Source organism: Myxocyprinus asiaticus, chromosome 36 (genome assembly GCF_019703515.2).
Source record: "Myxocyprinus asiaticus isolate MX2 ecotype Aquarium Trade chromosome 36, UBuf_Myxa_2, whole genome shotgun sequence".
Lineage (NCBI taxonomy): Eukaryota > Metazoa > Chordata > Actinopteri > Cypriniformes > Catostomidae > Myxocyprinus > Myxocyprinus asiaticus.
Genome location: NC_059379.1, coordinates 30,806,499 through 30,823,712, shown reverse-complemented (window position 1 = coordinate 30,823,712; position 17,214 = coordinate 30,806,499). Strand labels below are relative to the sequence as shown.

Sequence of the window (17,214 nt, the reverse complement as noted above, 5' to 3'; positions counted from 1 at the left end):
GGAAAGTGGAGTTTTGGTTATTCAGGGCAAGACAGTCATACTTTGTGTCAGGTGACAAAGCAGGGAAGCTTTTGGCTAGATATATAAAGCAGAGAGAGTCTTTTTCTACCATTCCCTCAGTGAAATCTGCTGGTGGTGAAATATTCACCTCAGCCATTATATTAATAATGCCTTTAAAGAGTTCTATATTGATCTTTATAGTTCCACGTCTTCGTCTACTGATGAAGATATTAGAAACTTTGTGGAACCATTAGATCTTCCTAAACTGACGATTAAGCAAAAAAACTCTTGATTCTGAGATAACCTTGGAGGAGCTTGACGAGGTAATTAAGTCCCTACCTACTAGCAAGGCTCTGGGGCCAGATGGTTTTGCCGCAGAATTTTTTAGATCCTATGCTACAGAACTGGCTCCACTTTTGTTAGAAGTTTATACTGAATCATTAAAGAATGGAAAACTTCCTCCAACCATGACACAAGCCCGGATCAGTCTGATTCTTAAAAAAGACAAAGATCCAAATGAGTGTAAAAGTTACCGTCCAATTTCCCTGATCCAACTAGATGTAAAAATATTGTCAAAAATTTCGGCTAATCGATTAAGTTATGACATCACTTATACATATAGATGAGGTGGGGTTTATTCGGGGTCGCAGCTCTTCTGATAACATCAGGCGTCTCATCAATATTATGTGGTCAGTGGCGAATGAACAATGTCCAATCGCTGCCATCTCACTTGATGCCGAAAAGGCCTTTGATATGGTAGAATGGGATTATCTTTTTAAGATTTTGGAAATATACGGGTTCGGGAGTACATTTATTGGTTGGATTAAGTTACTTTATAGACACCCTGTAGCAGCGGTACAAACAAATGGATTAATCTCAGATTATTTTACTTTGAATAGGGGCACTCGGCAGGGTTGCCCTCTTTCCCCATTATTGTTCTGTCTTGCCCTGGAACCATTAGCAGCCACGATAAGAAAGGAGGATGATTTTCCAGGGGTGGTGGTGGGAGGTGTGCCGCATAAGCTTCTGCTTTACGCAGATGATATTTTATTATTTGTCTCTGAACCTACTAGATCTTTGCCTTGCCTCCACAGAATTATGAATTCCTTTTCCAAGTTCTCAGGATACAAAGTCAGTTGGGCTAAATCCGAAGCTTTGGCGCTGACAGCGTACTGTCCAGTAATGGCTTTCCAGCCGGGCGCCTTCCAGTGGCCCAAACAGGGCATTAAGTATTTGGGGATTTTATTCCCCTTTATCAGCAAATTTGTCCGATTTAGTTAGTGTTAATTTTGACCCTTTAATAAAAAGGTTTTCGAGCGATGTCAGCAGGTGAGCTTCATTACATTTATCAATGATTGGGAAGGTTAATGTTATTAAAATGAATTGTATTCCAAAATTTAACTACCTGCTACAATCTCTCCCTGTAGATGTCCCCCTCTCTTATTTCAAGGAATTTGATAGCATAGCGAAGTCCTTCATTTGGAATGGTAAACGTCCCAGATTTCATTTTAATAAGTTACGTAGGCCGGTAGACAAAGGAGGGCTAGGCCTTCCCAAGATTTTGTTTATTACTATGCGTTCAGTCTTAGACATTTGGCTCACTGGTCACTTCCACCTGAGAGAGCCCCTCCCTGGTTTGTTATTGAACAGGCAGTTCTTGCCCCTATTTCGCCATTACAAAGTATCTCTATCAAACTAATCGGAAAAGTTAAGTTACACCCCGTTATTTCGCATTTACACTCTGTATGGACTAAAGTGTCCAGATTGTTTAAATTGGACACTTATTTAAATGCTGCCTCGAGCATATGGCAGAACCCAAGACTGTGTATTGGAAAGTCTCCTTTCTGTTGGCCGGAATGGATTGTGAGGGGGGTTGCTACACTCGGTGACCTATATGAAAGTGGTGTGTTGAGATCGTTTGAAAACTTGGTCCAACATTTTGGGATCCCCAGACTTCAGTTTTATAGGTATTTACAACTGCGCCACCTGCTTTGCACAATTTTTGGGAGTAGCACACATCCCCCTAAGGAGGCAGATGCTTTGGGAGAGGTGATTGCGGCTTTTGGAAAAGGTCATGAGGCATCAGTGTACCTGTTAATTCAGAGTATGGGGGACGGAGCCTTAACTTCTCTCAAGAGAGTATGGGAGAAAGATTTCAACTTGGCATTGGAGGAAGGAGTGTGGGCTAAGATTCTTAAAAACGTTAAGTCTGCATCTAGTGATGCAAGGGTGCGTCTTATACAATTCAAAATTTGGCATAGATTTTATTGGACCCCCTCTAGACTGTACGCCCCACGCCACTGCAGCGACACTTACAACACAGTTTTTTGTAAATTTCTGTTTCCAATAGTCTATTGGGGTGCAAATAGCCGCGCTGTGTGGCAGGTGGTTGCTAATAGTCACTCCGAATGAATAATTGGTGTAAAATGATTGTTCCTTGTTAGTTCATGTTAACAAATGTATTTTAGTGTTCTGTGGAATACAGAAGGGAAATGTGAAGGATTGTCACACAGCTCTTTTCCATACTAAACTGCAGTTCATAGGGACAATATCTGTGATGCTCCAGAAAATGTTTTTATATTCTAATAAAATAAATAATATTATAATAAAATAAATAATATTATAATAAAATAAATTAGATATTTAATAAATAAAATGCATTAAATTGCCTAAAATGTAAATAAAATTAATTAAATATTAAAATTGTCTCGTGTAAACATTATTGATGCCAAAACTGATTACTGCCACCATAATTGATTTCAAGCTGCAGCAGATTCGTACTAATTTAAACATTTTGTTCTGTCACACAATTTGTATGGCTTTAGAAGACTTAGAATATAGTGCAGAAGTTGGACTTGGACAGTGATTATGGTGTTTTTTTTTATTTAGTATTATTGTTTGTTTTGGGGGGTGGGGGGGTGTTGTGTGACAAATGTGGTCAATAATAGAGGTAGACCGATTCATCGGTAAAACCGATATATTGGTGCCGATAGTTGCTTTTTGTGGAACTATTGTTATTGGCAAAAATCTATGGCGACAGTTGCTATTTTCTTTTTTTTCTTTTTTCTCTCTCTCCCAATTTGGAATGCCCAGTTCCCAATGTGCTTTTAAGTCCTCGTGGTCGCGTAGTGATTCACCTCAGTCCGGGTGGCGGAGGATGAATCCCGGTTGCCGCCACGTCTGAGACCATCAACCCGCGCATCTTATCACGTGGCTTGTTGAGCGTGTTGCCACGGAGACATAGCGCGTGTGGAGGCTTCACGCCATCCACCGCGGCAACCACACTCAACTCACCACGTGCCCCACCGAGAACGGCCCACATTATAGCGACCACGAGGATTTTACCCCATGTGACTCAACCCTCCCTAGCATCCGGCCAATTTGGTTGCTTAGGAGACCTGGCTGGAGTCGCTCAGCACGCCCTGGATTCGAACTAGCGAGCTAGCGAACTCCAGGGGTGGTAGCCAGCATATTTTACCACTGAGCTAACCAGGCTCATTTTGGGCTTGCTTATACTTAAGTCCCGCACTATACACCAAATCAAACCAATCAAACAAAATTGTTTATTCATGCAGGACTCTTTGTCTGTCCCTGTCATAGTAAGAAAAGAATACGATTTTTTTTTTTTTGACATTCTATTCATCAGTTTTAAAAACTATTGGCCTTTCCCACCACCTTACTTATCGATAATGGCAAAATCCACTATTGGTCGACCTCTAGTCAATATGAACTTGTTTTTTGGAAAAGAGCTGTATGAAGATTCTTGAAAAAAGTCTCCTTTGTGTTCCACAGAAAAAAATAACAGCATGACATGAGGATGAGTTAACAATCACAACATTTTCATTTTTTGCGATCTATTGCTTTAAGAGTATTCAACAAATTGTCCAATCTTTTGTCCAAAGTCACACTTCATTGATCGGGTGTACATCATTCGACACTTTGTCTTTGTTTTAGAATGAAGACTCAGAGAGTGATGAAGATGATGATGATGATGATGATGATCAAGACTGGGGCTCTGAATCAGTGGACAGCGGCAGCGAGAGTGAAGGCAATGAAGGAGGTGCAGCAACACTGGCTGGGGCCTTCCTCAAAAAGTATGTGCTTCAACCTCAAGATATTTATTCTTCTACCGTGTTCATCTACCCATTCATGTTCAAATCATCTCTTTGTCCCTCGCCTTCACAGAACTACTGAAGGCAAGCATTCAGACCATAAGAAGGATGGTAGGAAGAAGAGAGTCAAGAAGAAGGAGCGAGCGGAGGAAGATATTGAGGAAGAAGGAGAGGCTGAAGAGGGAGGATGGGAGAAGGTGAAGGGAGGTGTGCCGTTGGTGAAGGAGAAGCCCAAGATGTTTGCTAAAGGCACAGAGATCAACAATGCTGTTGTGGTCAAGAAACTCAATGAGATCCTGCAGGCACGAGGCAAGAAAGGAACAGACAGGTATGAGCTCATTCAGTAGTGTATTAATGAATAAAATTATGGGTTGTATGTCTAAAATCTTAGCGTTGAGAGTTTTTGGGAGGTGTGTATTTTTATCTTAAACCGTAGTTATTAGCTAATACATACAAATGATAATGTTATTTAATATGATATCATTATTTATTTTTTTCAATCTTATTTTAATAAAAAAAAAAAAAAAATGCAGTTAATACATACAATGGCATGAATATAGTCCTGAGATTATAATGAAGAAATTCTTAAACTTTTGGCATATTCTTGGTTCAGCTTGTCAAATGGTAAATCTTCATGATACCATTTAGAAATTCGTGATGAACTTTACGTTGAAGCCATGTTTCTGAAATTAATAAATTAAGGACATGAATGTTTTGTTATTAGTCGGCTTGTAATTCAGACATGCTGCGGATGCAGCATTAATTTAAACAAGGCAGACTTATATATTTCTTTTTTTTTGTTTTTTGTTTTTTGTTTTTGTCCTGCAGAGCTGCTCAGATTGAGCTCCTTCACGCTCTCTCAGGCATCTCTAATGAGAATAACCTCGGTGAGGGCATCCTTGTCAAGATCAAGTTCAACATCATCGCCTCCCTGTATGACTACAACCCCAACCTGGCTGCCTTCATGAAGGTGATCATCTCTCAGGCAAGCTTGCGCTATTCCAGTTGTTGACCGTTCTCAACTTACATACCCTCTTTCTCTCCTGTTCAGGCGGAGATGTGGAAAAAGTGTCTGGACTGCATCGATGAGCTACTGGACATCCTGTTTAACAACAATAACATCTTCATTGGAGAAAACATTGCAGAGGACAGCGAAAACCTTGCCATCTCTGACCAGGTCAGCATCATTTTCTTTCTGTGTGTCCTATATTAAGTTAGTGCATGGGTGTTTAGCCAAACATTAGTATGGTACATACCTTGGGTCTTTAGAGACCCAGCACCTATATCTATCGCAAATGGTTCTACAGAATGTCCAGATAGTGTCAAAATTTCAAAACATTTTCAAGACTTCTCTTTCATATATGAAAGAGATGATGCTACAAATACAGAACAGGATTCATTACTTCCACACTAAAATTTCATGAGACACCACTGGCTGTCAAACACATATTAAGTTACACAACAAATAAGCTGCATTTTCTAGGGGTGTAAATCACCAGTTTCTTCACAATAGATCTTGTATCGATTCGCTTAGCCAGCGATCCGATGTTTGCCAATACCTCAAAATCTGCCACAATATGATTTTTATTCAATTCAGGGGCCTGCAATCGATATTATGTGTCTATTTTACACAATCAATTACATTTGTCAAAAAATGCAACCAAAATATAATTTTAATATTTTATTTAGCTCTCTGAAAAGTGCAAATCCAGTATCCACATTGGAACATCCACAACAAAATAAGGTACTTCAGTTAATACAGATTGACCTCTCTCATCAATAAGGCATTTTTATCCACAAGATTGCCACTCACTGGATTTTTTGTTTGTTTTTGGCACCATTCTGAGTCAATTCTAGTTCTAGCAGTTACAGAAACACTCAAACCAGCCCGTCTGGCACCAACAATCATACCACGGTCCAAATCACTGAGATCACATTATCAAATTTTTTCCCCATTCTGATGGTTGATGTGAACATTAACTGAAGCTCCTGACCCGTATCTGAATGATTTTATGCACTTCACTGCTGCCACAATATTGGCTGATTAGATAATCGTATGGATGATTGTTGGTGCTGGACAGACTGGTTTGAGTATTTCTGTAACTGCTGATCTCCTGGGATTTTCATGCAAAACAGCCTCTAGAATTTACTCAGAATGGTGCCAAAAACAAAAAACATCCAGTGAGCCGCAGTTCTGCGGATGGAAATGCCTTGTTGATGTAGAGGTCCACTGAGAATGACCAGAATGGTTCGAACTGAAAAAGTCTACGCTAACTCAGATAACCACTCTGTACAATTGTGATGAGAAGAATATCTCAATGCTATTCTGAGATGCGGGTTGGCGCTGTTTTGGCGGCACGAGGGAGACCTACACAATATTAGGCAGGTGGTTTTAATGTTGTGGCTGATCGGTGTATATAGTTATACAATCACATACAAGTGACCATCAATTGGTTGATGACAGCTCATTGCCTTGTGGAATGAGTTATCACGTCAGTGACAAATTGTCACCTCTACAATAATCAAGCAAGTCTTTCGATCCAAAATACTTACTCTCCTGTTGTGGGTGTTTTTTTTATCCGTGTTTTTTTTTTTCTTTTCTTTTTTTCTTACACGGTTGTATTGAAAAATTATTTTACAATTTACTGTGATTAAATGTTAGTAAGGGTGTTGATGTGAAGATGTGAAAAGTCTTGTAATTGATGTTGGTGCAGCAGGGCAGGTGTTTTCTCCCTCTTCAGCACTGTTCAGAATATCGGGGCTCTTTAGCTGTTTGGCATTGACAAAACTTGACAGACTATAAATTGACATTTATAATTTTAAAGCTTTCAAAGTGAAAATTCTCGTGTAGAATTCAAATGTGTCACATGCGGCACCATACTGAGGGAAGCCTGATTTAATCACGCATGTGAGCTGCTCCACGCTATCCTGTCACCGGAGCTCGCAGCCCTGTTGACGCGCGCGCACGGATAGAGAAGAGCGCAACTTCAATCACTCCGCACATCCGTATCCCACATGAAAGGCATATTTAGTGCTAATAAAACGAGATGAATATCATAAGGTTGCTGCATCGTATGACGAAATTGTGCATGGATGTGGCTGGCATTAGAGCATTAAAATAAAGGTGCATCTTAAAAAAATAAACATCGATCTTTATGCATTGTATCGATGGCATCGCATCATTGGTTAATTGATCAATGCATTGATCCAGATCGATGGATCATTACACCCTTAGTATTTTCTCAGGCACTTTTTAAGTCTAAATAGACGCACAACTTACATAATTTCAGTAGTATACCCAAATGGCAATAGTTATAAAGATAATGTCAAAATCTTTGCATGCACATAGTAAGATTTGTGAAAGTGTAAATCAAGTTGCAAGCGTAAGAAAAATAGATTTGCAATATTTCAATGCTTTGCATAAGTGTAAATCATGTGTTGTGAATCTGTAACTTTATATTAACATGAAATAAATTTGATCTGTATTGTTCTGAAGAATTCCAATAACTTGCAAACCTGCAATCAGCTTTATGGAAGCATAGAAGGGTGTCATGAACAGAAAAAAGAATTGACCATGTAAAATCAGTCTGTATACGTAAAAATAAACTATTAAAAAAGTGTAAATGACTTGTGTTTGTGGAGAAAATATTTTCTAGAAATAATTTGATATGCAATGTTCCCAACCTCTGTTTTGTTGCGCTTACACTTTTTGCACAAATTTCTCACTACTCATGGCGGGTCTACCTGCTAAACTGTGTCAAAAGAATCCAGATTAAATAGCTTTTGCGTTAATATGAAGTGACAGATTCACAACACGTGATTTACACTTATGCAAAGTAATACATTTTTGCAAATATTTTTTTCTTACGCTTGCAACTTGATTTACACCTTTTCAAAATGTTCTGTGTGCATGCAATATATTTGTAACACGTTCTTGTCACACGTCCGAAATGAGGAAGAGGGAGCCAACAAATTTCCACCTTCTCTCGACTTTTATTTTTAGAGCACTTTTCAGTGTACTAACGAAAAATTTCCAAATAAACAAAAACACACACAACTCCAACGTGTATCACTCTCTCCTCTGTGGCTCTTAGCTCCCTTTTATCTCTGTCACCTCTCACTACAACACAGAACAGCTGTTAGTAAAAACTCCTTTCCCCTCTCATCCCCGGTCTCGCTCACCATTCACAAATCAGCGCTCGACCCCTCCCCCACCTCCACAATATTTTGTACGCTTGCAATTTGATTTCTGCTTTTACAAATCTTACTCTACACATGCAAATCTTTTAGGCTCAAATTTGCCTTCGTAATAGCCAAATCATACTGTTCATGTGGTGTTCTTGCTATAGTTTACTTCCATATTGGTTCTTCATGAAATAGCAATGTTAAATGTCAGTCATACGCCACCTTGAGTATGAAATAGCATAAGAGTATAGTATAATATGTATTTGTACACGCATGTGGAATACTGATAATCGGGGTTCGTACAAGGTGCTTGAATTTGGCTTTTTCAAATTAAAGTCCTGGAAAATCCTTGAAAACAGCCATTTTTACCAAGAGGTGCTTAAAAAGTTCTTGAATTGTATGAAATCGTAAAATACGTTGTTTAAATCATTTAATAAATGAAATGTATTCATTTATTTTTGGAAAAACACGTCAACAGACCACTAGACCCCTGCTGAAGCAGGCAGCGCATAGACTGCACTGTCAGGTGGCACCTGTTACTTTTGGCAGCGCTGTTCAGAATGGGCCAATCACAATCAAGTGTTCCTGGAGGATTTAAAAATATATTTTATAGATACTGCTGGGGTGGATTTAACAAGTATGAATCCTTGCAACTATCAGCTTTAATTTAAAATTACTCTTCAGAGTGAAAAAATGAGATGAGATTTGAATGCAGATCAATGGAGGATTCAGTTTTGTGAGTTGCTAGCGCCCCCTTGTGTAAAGACAGCTTTGTGTCTCACAAAATAGGTTATTTCTGACAACATTTGGGTCAATATCAAAATATGTTGACAAACATGTCCCTTGGCTTTTATAGTCATGAAAAAGCTTTCAAATAGGTAAAATAAATAAAAGGTATCATTCTATAACCTAACCTTTAATGATATGAAATGGCTTGACACTGTTTTGCAAATGTTTTAGAAAATATATTTGAAATTGTCTGTTGTCCCCTTCATCTGTTACACCACTTCAATGACATGTAAAGTTATTTATTTATTTTGTACTTGTTTTTAATAAAAGCATTAATGCAGGCCGAACAAGTGTGCAAAAAAGCAAAACAAAATTATTATTAATAATTTAAATCATTTCAAAAGAATGTTTGTCCCTAAATCATGTTTTTATGCTTTAAAAATCTTTAAATACAAAAAGTTGTTAAATAATTTTTAAGGTCAGTATTTTCACACAAAAATATTTGGTGTTGTACCCCATTGAACCCTCAAAATGTGGTGTAACCCATTTAACTCATTAGTGTTAACTTCGTGTTAACTTGCTTCATTCGTGAAACAAAATTAAATGAATAAAAATGAATGTCAATATGTTACAGAATGTTTACCCTCAGCATTTATAGGCAAAAACTGAACTGAACAAAAAATGTCAATATTTTATAAGTTGGAAAGTCAAAATTTTTGGAGAATGACCCATTTGCAATTTCAGTCAGTTCCTCTCATAAATCTGTTGTGTGACTTTAGAAAACATGGAGCACAGCACGAGTCATATGGACTACTGTTTACGGACCCAGTTATTCACTTTTGTTGGAATGTGAAGTGCGTTGTAAGGGATCGCACTACAGTTGCACATTAATTTCATCATGAATGAGCCAAGAATTGTTACTGAGAGAATATGTAGTTATAGATGCTCATTGAGATATGTTGCACTTGTAGTAAGTGGTGTTTTATACAAATAAATTAACTGAATAAATAAAATATTTTTATGTAAAATGAACAAATAAAGAATTCCTTGTAATGACATCTCGAGCATAGTCCTTGAAAACAAATAAAAATGTGCATGAAAAGTCCTTGAATTTAACTTTGAAGCATCTGTAGGAACCCTGCTGATAATTCACCATTGTCACAGAAAATCAGCTTGATATAGTAGTCATGTTCTCATTTGTCTTGTAATAAACAATGAAGTATATATCCTGTGATAGTTAACTTGAATAGACAACTGACAACTGGAATAGATATGAAATGAGCATTAAAAATATGATTTATGGAAGTGTAAAAAAGTGACACTATTACATCGCGTCTTTAATGACCCTATACACTTTTAGTAATTAAGCTGTTATAAAAAAATATATATATTTTGCATATATATCCCAGTGGATAAAACTATGTCCCGTCCTACTTTTTTTTTTTCTCATTAAATATCATGTTTCTTGCCGAAATTCATGGGAAATACAATACAATGGATTGTGAATGGCTTTTCATATTAGTTTAAATTTAATGTTTAAAAATAACAAGTGTTTTTCCTCTCTTCAGCCGTTCCGTGTGCGTGGCTGTATTCTGACTCTGGTGGAGAGGATGGATGAGGAGTTCACCAAAATCATGCAGAACACAGACCCTCACTCGCAGGGTGAGTTAGATGCTTATTTCTGCCACATAACAGGGCAGCTGTAAACTCATTTGGAAAGTCCTACACTATTGTCTGTGTGTCCTGATGCTGGTGACTCTCGTGCTCTTGCAGAGTATGTTGATAACCTGAAGGATGAGAGCCGTGCGTGTGGCATCATTGACCGTCTGCTGCAGTATCTGGAGTCTAAAGGCAGCAAAGAGGAAGTTTGCCGCATCTACCTTCGCAGGATCATGCACACTTACTACAAGTTTGACTACAAAGCTCATCGTCGCAGCCTGGGCCTACAGGGAGAGACTAAAGTGAGTGTCTTCATAGAAATACATTATGACATTGTTAGAGCACTACTAATGCTTTTTTTTTTAGTTTGTATTTAGAACCAATGATGGAGGGAGCTCCCCCTTGCAAAGAACAAAATTTTGCACCAAAAACTGCAGTGAAAGCATTTCCTTTATTGCATTAATGTGGCCAATGAGTTTAAAATACTCTGAATGTTCATGCTTAACCTTTGCCCTCACTCTCTTGTTTCCTGGTAGTCCGAGCAGGATCAGGAGGAGAGTGAGGGAGAGGACAGTGCTGTCATCATGGACCGTTTGTGTAAGTTTATCTATGCCAAGGACCGCACAGACCGTATCCGCACCTGCGCCATCCTGTGCCACATCTACCATCATGCCCTGCACAGCCGCTGGTACCAGGCCAGAGATCTCATGCTCATGAGCCATCTACAAGACAACATCCAGCACGCCGACCCACCTGTCCAGGTACACACACGGTGTTACGCATGATCCATTAACAGGACTGCTAAGTGTGAATTGAATCGGGGTTGCTCATTGATTTGTGCCCTCTTTCAGATCCTGTACAACAGGACTATGGTGCAGCTGGGTATCTGTGCGTTCCGTCAGGGCATGATTAAAGATGCCCACAATGCCCTACTGGACATCCAGTCTAGCGGAAGAGCCAAAGAGCTGCTGGGACAGGGACTCCTTATGAGGAATATGCAGGAGAGAAACGCCGAACAGGAGAAGATTGAGAAGAGGCGACAGGTAAATCCACATCTCATTAGCATTCAAAACTAATGATTAGAGGGAAATATGCACACTCTGGAATATCAGCGGGTTTCTGTTGTAAAGATCACAAGAGTAGTGATTTGAATTCACTGACATTCGTGTTCGTCTTGTAACAGTTTGATTCAGGAAGCTCTGAAATGTTTAGGTAGTAGCTGTAAAGGGTTCATAAAGTTTAAATTGTTGCCTTTTTTTCTTTCGACCAATATGATCTTTTTATAATAATATTACGGCTGTCGATTTAATGCATTAATTCAGTGCGATTTTAATTGTTTAAAAAATATTGCTTATAAAAAAATCATGCAATTTATCATGTCCCAGACCATAACAAGGAATATTCCTACCATCTGAGCAATTCAAGCTTGAAGTACCGCCTGTTTTCAGCAGGGGGCAGTAAGCGAAACTCCGGCTATAGTCCATGTGCAGCTGTACAGAGAACAAACCACACACAGCTGGGCGGAGCGCAATTCGAAATGCAGGGATCTCGAGATGTGTATTTCTAAGTTTCAAACTACGTTCAACTAGACACAGTGACCTAAAAATGCTGTGTTTACGACGTGACACAACCAAAGTGAGACTCTCCAAAAGCTCGGCCCAATTGATTAATTTAATTGCAAAATGGATTGCTGTAAACTATTGGCCAATGATATACTTATATTCAATAAGATGGAAATAAACAATATATTGCCCTCTAAAGCCACTTTTTTTATCGTCTTGTCAATGCTTTACTTCAACAATGATGTGATGCATTTTAATTATCTGTATTATCATATTTGTTTTATTATCATCATTTAAATATAACTATATGTAATTATCTAATATATAATGAATTATTGATATTTGAGGGGCTTTCTCAGCAGATATTCATATATGCAATTAATTCAATTAATTATCATGTAATTTGATTATAAAAATATTGACCGTCATGGCCTATATGGTCAGTTTCTACCGTGTTGTCTGCTTTATGGTGTTTGTGGTCTTAAAGTGTTTTTTTTTTTTTTTTTTTTTTTTTACATTTTCAAGTGGTCATTTAAAAAAAAAAAAAAAAGCTCTGTAGCAGTATGGTAGCTAGTTTCATGTCTGACACATTTGAATTTCTCAGGTGCCATTCCACATGCACATTAATCTGGAGCTTTTGGAGTGCGTGTACCTGGTATCTGCCATGCTGCTGGAGATCCCTTACATGGCGGCCCACGAGTTTGATGCCCGCCGCAGGATGATCAGCAAACAGTTCCACCACCAGCTGAGGGTGGGCGAGAGACAGCCACTACTGGGTGGGTGAGAGAGAAAGGAGAAAAAAAGTGGCAGATGGGAAATCGAAATCAGCAGTCATCTGATGTCGGTGAAAGACAGCCAGCTTTGCACTGACCTTCTTTCTCTGTCCTCCACAGGCCCTCCTGAGAGCATGAGGGAGCATGTCGTGGCTGCTAGCAAAGCCATGAAGATGGGTGACTGGAGGACCTGCCATACCTTCATCATTAATGAGAAAATGAACAGCAAAGTATGGGATCTGTTCCCAGAAACTCAGCGTGTGCGCGAAATGCTCGTCAGGTAGAGACTTAGTGAAGCTGGAGGTGTTAATTTTTGCCTCATTCACAGTTGCTCCAAAAAGTATTTGTACTTATAAATATATGAATGTCACTGCATTAGATAACAAAATAACAAAGCAAGTGGCTTTTAATTTGAAGAAAGACAGCACAAGGAATTTGTGTAACATGTCCAGAGTTAATGTGATGAACTACACTTGTGGTTACTCTGCTAGGACATCTGTGTGAACTTGAGGGGAACTGACTATATACATCCACTAAAAATAATATTAGGACTAGTTGAAATTTCAAAAATGGCTCAGAAAAGTTAGCTCTGAGAAAAAATGTCTAGAAGGTTTTGTTTGCAGATGCCACTTGGTTTGATATATTCTCAATGGGCTGACATTCGTACATGGTGTGACTTAAGTGTCCAAATGTTTTTTGGGGCCACTGTAAATGTAATCTATTTTGTATTTATTTTTTCAACTTTTTTCCCCCACTAATAACTTACAGGAAGATTCAAGAGGAGTCGTTGCGCACGTACCTTTTCACCTACAGTAGCGTGTATGACTCAATCAGGTACATGTTATCAACACTTAACCTGTAAAACAAGTTGCAGTCTATGTCTAAATGAACTGAACTGTAAAATATTTCGACTATTTCTCTCTCTCCTTCTGTTCTACAGTATGGCGACTCTGTCAGAGATGTTTGAGCTGGAGTTACCTACAGTACATAGTATTATCAGCAAGATGATCATCAATGAAGAGCTCATGGTAAAAGTCCTTTTTACAGCTTTAAAAAGGCCATTTAACCACTCAGTCCAATGTACCTTCAGGGTACCTTCATTTATTTGTCATTCATTTGCTCAGGGATCTCTGGACCAGCCGACTCAGACAGTGGTGATGCACAGGACAGAACCCACATCCCTGCAGAACATGGCCTTGCAGCTGGCTGAGAAATTGGGCGGCCTGGTAGAAAACAACGAACGTGTGTTTGACCTCAAACAAGGCGTCTATGGAGGCTACTTCAACAGAGGTAGATTGAACGCTGGTGTTGTTTCGAAAACATAAAACTTATTGTTCAAAATGTAAAATCCTCTCATAATTTACTCACCTTCACGACCTTTTTTTTCTGCTGGACACAAATGAAGATTTTTTAGAAATCTAAAAATTGCACTGTAGGCCCTCACAATGCAAGTGAATGGTGGGCTGAACTTTGAAGGTCCAAAAAGCACATAAAGGCAGCATAGAAGTAATCCATATGACTCCAGTGGTTTAATCCATGTCTTCAGAAGTGACATGATAGGTGTGGGTAATAAAAACAGATCAATAATTAAGTCCTCTTTTACTATAAATCTCCACTGTTGCATTCTTTCATTTTTGTCGATGCACATTCCTCGTCCATTTCGCCACCTACTGGTCGGGGATGGTCAAAAGTGGAGATTTGTAGTAATAAAGAACTTAAATATTGATCTGTTTCTCACCCATACCTATCATGTTGCTTCAGAAAACATGGATTTTACCACTGGATTACTTCTATGCTACCTTTGTGCTTTTTGGAGCTTCAAAGTTCTGGCCACCATTGAATTGCACTGTATGGACCAAAAGAGCTGAGATATTCTTCTAAAAATCTTCATTTGTGATCAGCAGAAGAAAGTCATACATCTGGGATGGCATGAGGGTGAGTAAATAATGAGAGAATAAAATTTTTTGGGTGAACCATTCTTTTAAGGATCACTTGCGTAGAGAGATACGTTTTGTTTTTTGGTTTGTTGCTTTTTTTGGGGGGGAGGAAATAAAGGAGAAAAGAACCGGCTAGGAATAGGGTTGGGAATCGAGAGCCAAACCAAAGAAAACCTGGAACAAAATTTTCATTTTGGGGGCGATCTAGCCCTTTAAACTCGTTATGCATCTCATCCCTGGATAGAAAATGGGGGAAAGTAGAAAAAAGGCAATAATGTATTTGGAAAATTAATCTGATTCTAGTAGAAGTGGCACCATGATTTCAAGCTTTATCTAACCTTTTCACACACAGATCAGAAAGGAGGTTACCAGCAGAAGCAAGGCTATCAGAGAGGTAATTATCATTTGCACACAACCGTGACAGAATAAATGAGAATCCATACATGCATTCAGATGTGCGCTTCTCACTTGTGGTCACTTGACACAGCTGCTTTGAAGTGTGTGTCTATTTGCTTTGTGTTAGAGAAAGTGTGAGATTTTGTGTGCACGTGCAGCTGTCTCTAAACACTTCTCACTATGCAGCTCCAGACAAGAGGGGAGGTTACCAACAGAAGCAAGGTTACCATCGAGGTGGTTATGAACATGTTCAATCATTTCATTCATCTACTCATGCACCCACTCACTAATTTCTGCCTTTTCAAACGAATGCGGTGGCAACTTTCCATGTGGTCGTTCAAAGGCCCTCCCACACTCTTTCTTGCTCAGTCTTGTTCTTCCTTGAAAACCTCTAAGCGTCTCTTCAATCTCTTGACACAGTGAATACCTATTAAGCCATATTTATGACTTCCGAACCTCAATTTCTGTTTTGTGTCCCTCCTTTAGATCAGAAAGGCGGCTACCAGCAGAAACAGAACTACCAGCGAGGAGGCTACAGGTCCCAGAACCAGGGCTCCTACTGATCCCAGTGCAGCCCGCTCCAAACACGCCTTCATTCCAGAATCAGACCGCAGGTTCCTCTGCTTGGCTCTCCAACCACGTACAACTCCTCCAGATCTGTTTCAATACATCAGCCTGTCTGCCTTACCCTTTGACTTGCAGAGCTAGTTGCAGATATCACAAAAACATTTAAACTCAGTTTTATTGTTAAAGACACCATAATGAACTACTTGTATAGCGAGCGTGGGAGTTTTCAGCTTGTGGTGCAAGTTTAGGGTTCTGATTGGCAGATTTGGAGACGGCAGTATGGTGAGCTGGAAAGAAATATCAAGTTATTTGTTTTACAACCTGATGAATTAATAAATGTTATTCAGTCGATTGTGTCTTGTTTTGAATTTCATGGTTAGCAGTGGCTCCTCATATTAAAATTTTGTTCTTTACTTGGTTTGCTTACTCTCATGTTGTTCCAAACTTCCATGATGGACTTTAAAACCTGTCCTTTGTGTTCGACATAATGAATATTGCATGCCGTATTTTCAGTGGCAGTTGACTCTGTTTAAAGTATCATAAAACTATTCCCTATTGAACAGGGTAATAGTGCTCAACAATCAGGTTACAATAGTGCGCAAAAGGTTCCATAGATTAATCGATTTCCAACGATAACTTGATAATCTTCAAAGACACATCTACCATGAGCTCCGAGGTGGTTAATCGATGTGGTATAAGCTTCTGCAGAAGTCCAACTATTTTTATTTTATTTATTTTTTTATTAATCATTAGTATATGCCAGGTGTCAAGACAGTGAAACTGTTGCACTGTCAATTATACTAAAACAAGTATGTCACTTCAAAGAGAAAGTCCATCCTCAAACTTACCACAAGCCCCATTCTTCACCACTGTGATAACCCCCAAATCTCCAGCAAAACACTTTTTTTTTAAATACCAATATAACAGAACTTTAAATATGAACCAATCTCCTATTCTCATCTTGCTCAAAAATGCATAAAATAACAATTTCAGTACTTTCTTCCTATCCTGTCCCATGCAAAGCATGCTGGGAAATTTCATCAATGCTACATTATCACCACAAAAGTATTCATGTAGTCCCAACTTTTACACATTTAAGTGATTGAACATACTAAAATTAAGCTGTGACAAATTTTCTAGAATTGTGTTTCTTTAGGTCATTATTTTTTTATTTTATTTTTTGAGTGCATTTGCTCAATAGGGAAAAGAAGAGACTAGGAGGTGTGCTCTTTTGACTTGGGCCAGTTAGCAACCACATAGCAACGCCTTGGCATTAAGTTGTGTGCAGTCAAAC

At 38.7% G+C, this 17,214-nt stretch overlaps 1 protein-coding gene across 2 annotated transcripts in view; it reads left to right on the top strand.

Moving 5' to 3' along the window:
• The window catches only part of LOC127427382 (eukaryotic translation initiation factor 3 subunit C-like), a 31,553-nt gene extending 15,282 nt beyond the window's left edge, over nt 1-16,271 (top strand). Inside the window, exons 8-23 of one of the 2 annotated variants that reach the window (XM_051674971.1) lie at nt 3,955-4,094; nt 4,186-4,440; nt 4,941-5,082; nt 5,164-5,289; nt 10,595-10,688; nt 10,800-10,987; nt 11,222-11,446; nt 11,537-11,728; nt 12,852-13,023; nt 13,141-13,300; nt 13,789-13,854; nt 13,961-14,048; nt 14,145-14,310; nt 15,310-15,351; nt 15,540-15,587; nt 15,840-16,271. In XM_051674971.1, coding sequence (XP_051530931.1) covers nt 3,955-4,094; nt 4,186-4,440; nt 4,941-5,082; nt 5,164-5,289; nt 10,595-10,688; nt 10,800-10,987; nt 11,222-11,446; nt 11,537-11,728; nt 12,852-13,023; nt 13,141-13,300; nt 13,789-13,854; nt 13,961-14,048; nt 14,145-14,310; nt 15,310-15,351; nt 15,540-15,587; nt 15,840-15,916 — 2,181 coding nt within the window. In that variant the 3' untranslated portion in view covers nt 15,917-16,271. The remainder of the gene's footprint in view (nt 1-3,954; nt 4,095-4,185; nt 4,441-4,940; nt 5,083-5,163; nt 5,290-10,594; nt 10,689-10,799; nt 10,988-11,221; nt 11,447-11,536; nt 11,729-12,851; nt 13,024-13,140; nt 13,301-13,788; nt 13,855-13,960; nt 14,049-14,144; nt 14,311-15,309; nt 15,352-15,539; nt 15,588-15,839) is intronic. The other variant, XM_051674972.1, reaches the window with a different exon arrangement.
• The last annotated feature ends 943 nt before the right edge of the window (nt 16,272-17,214 follow it).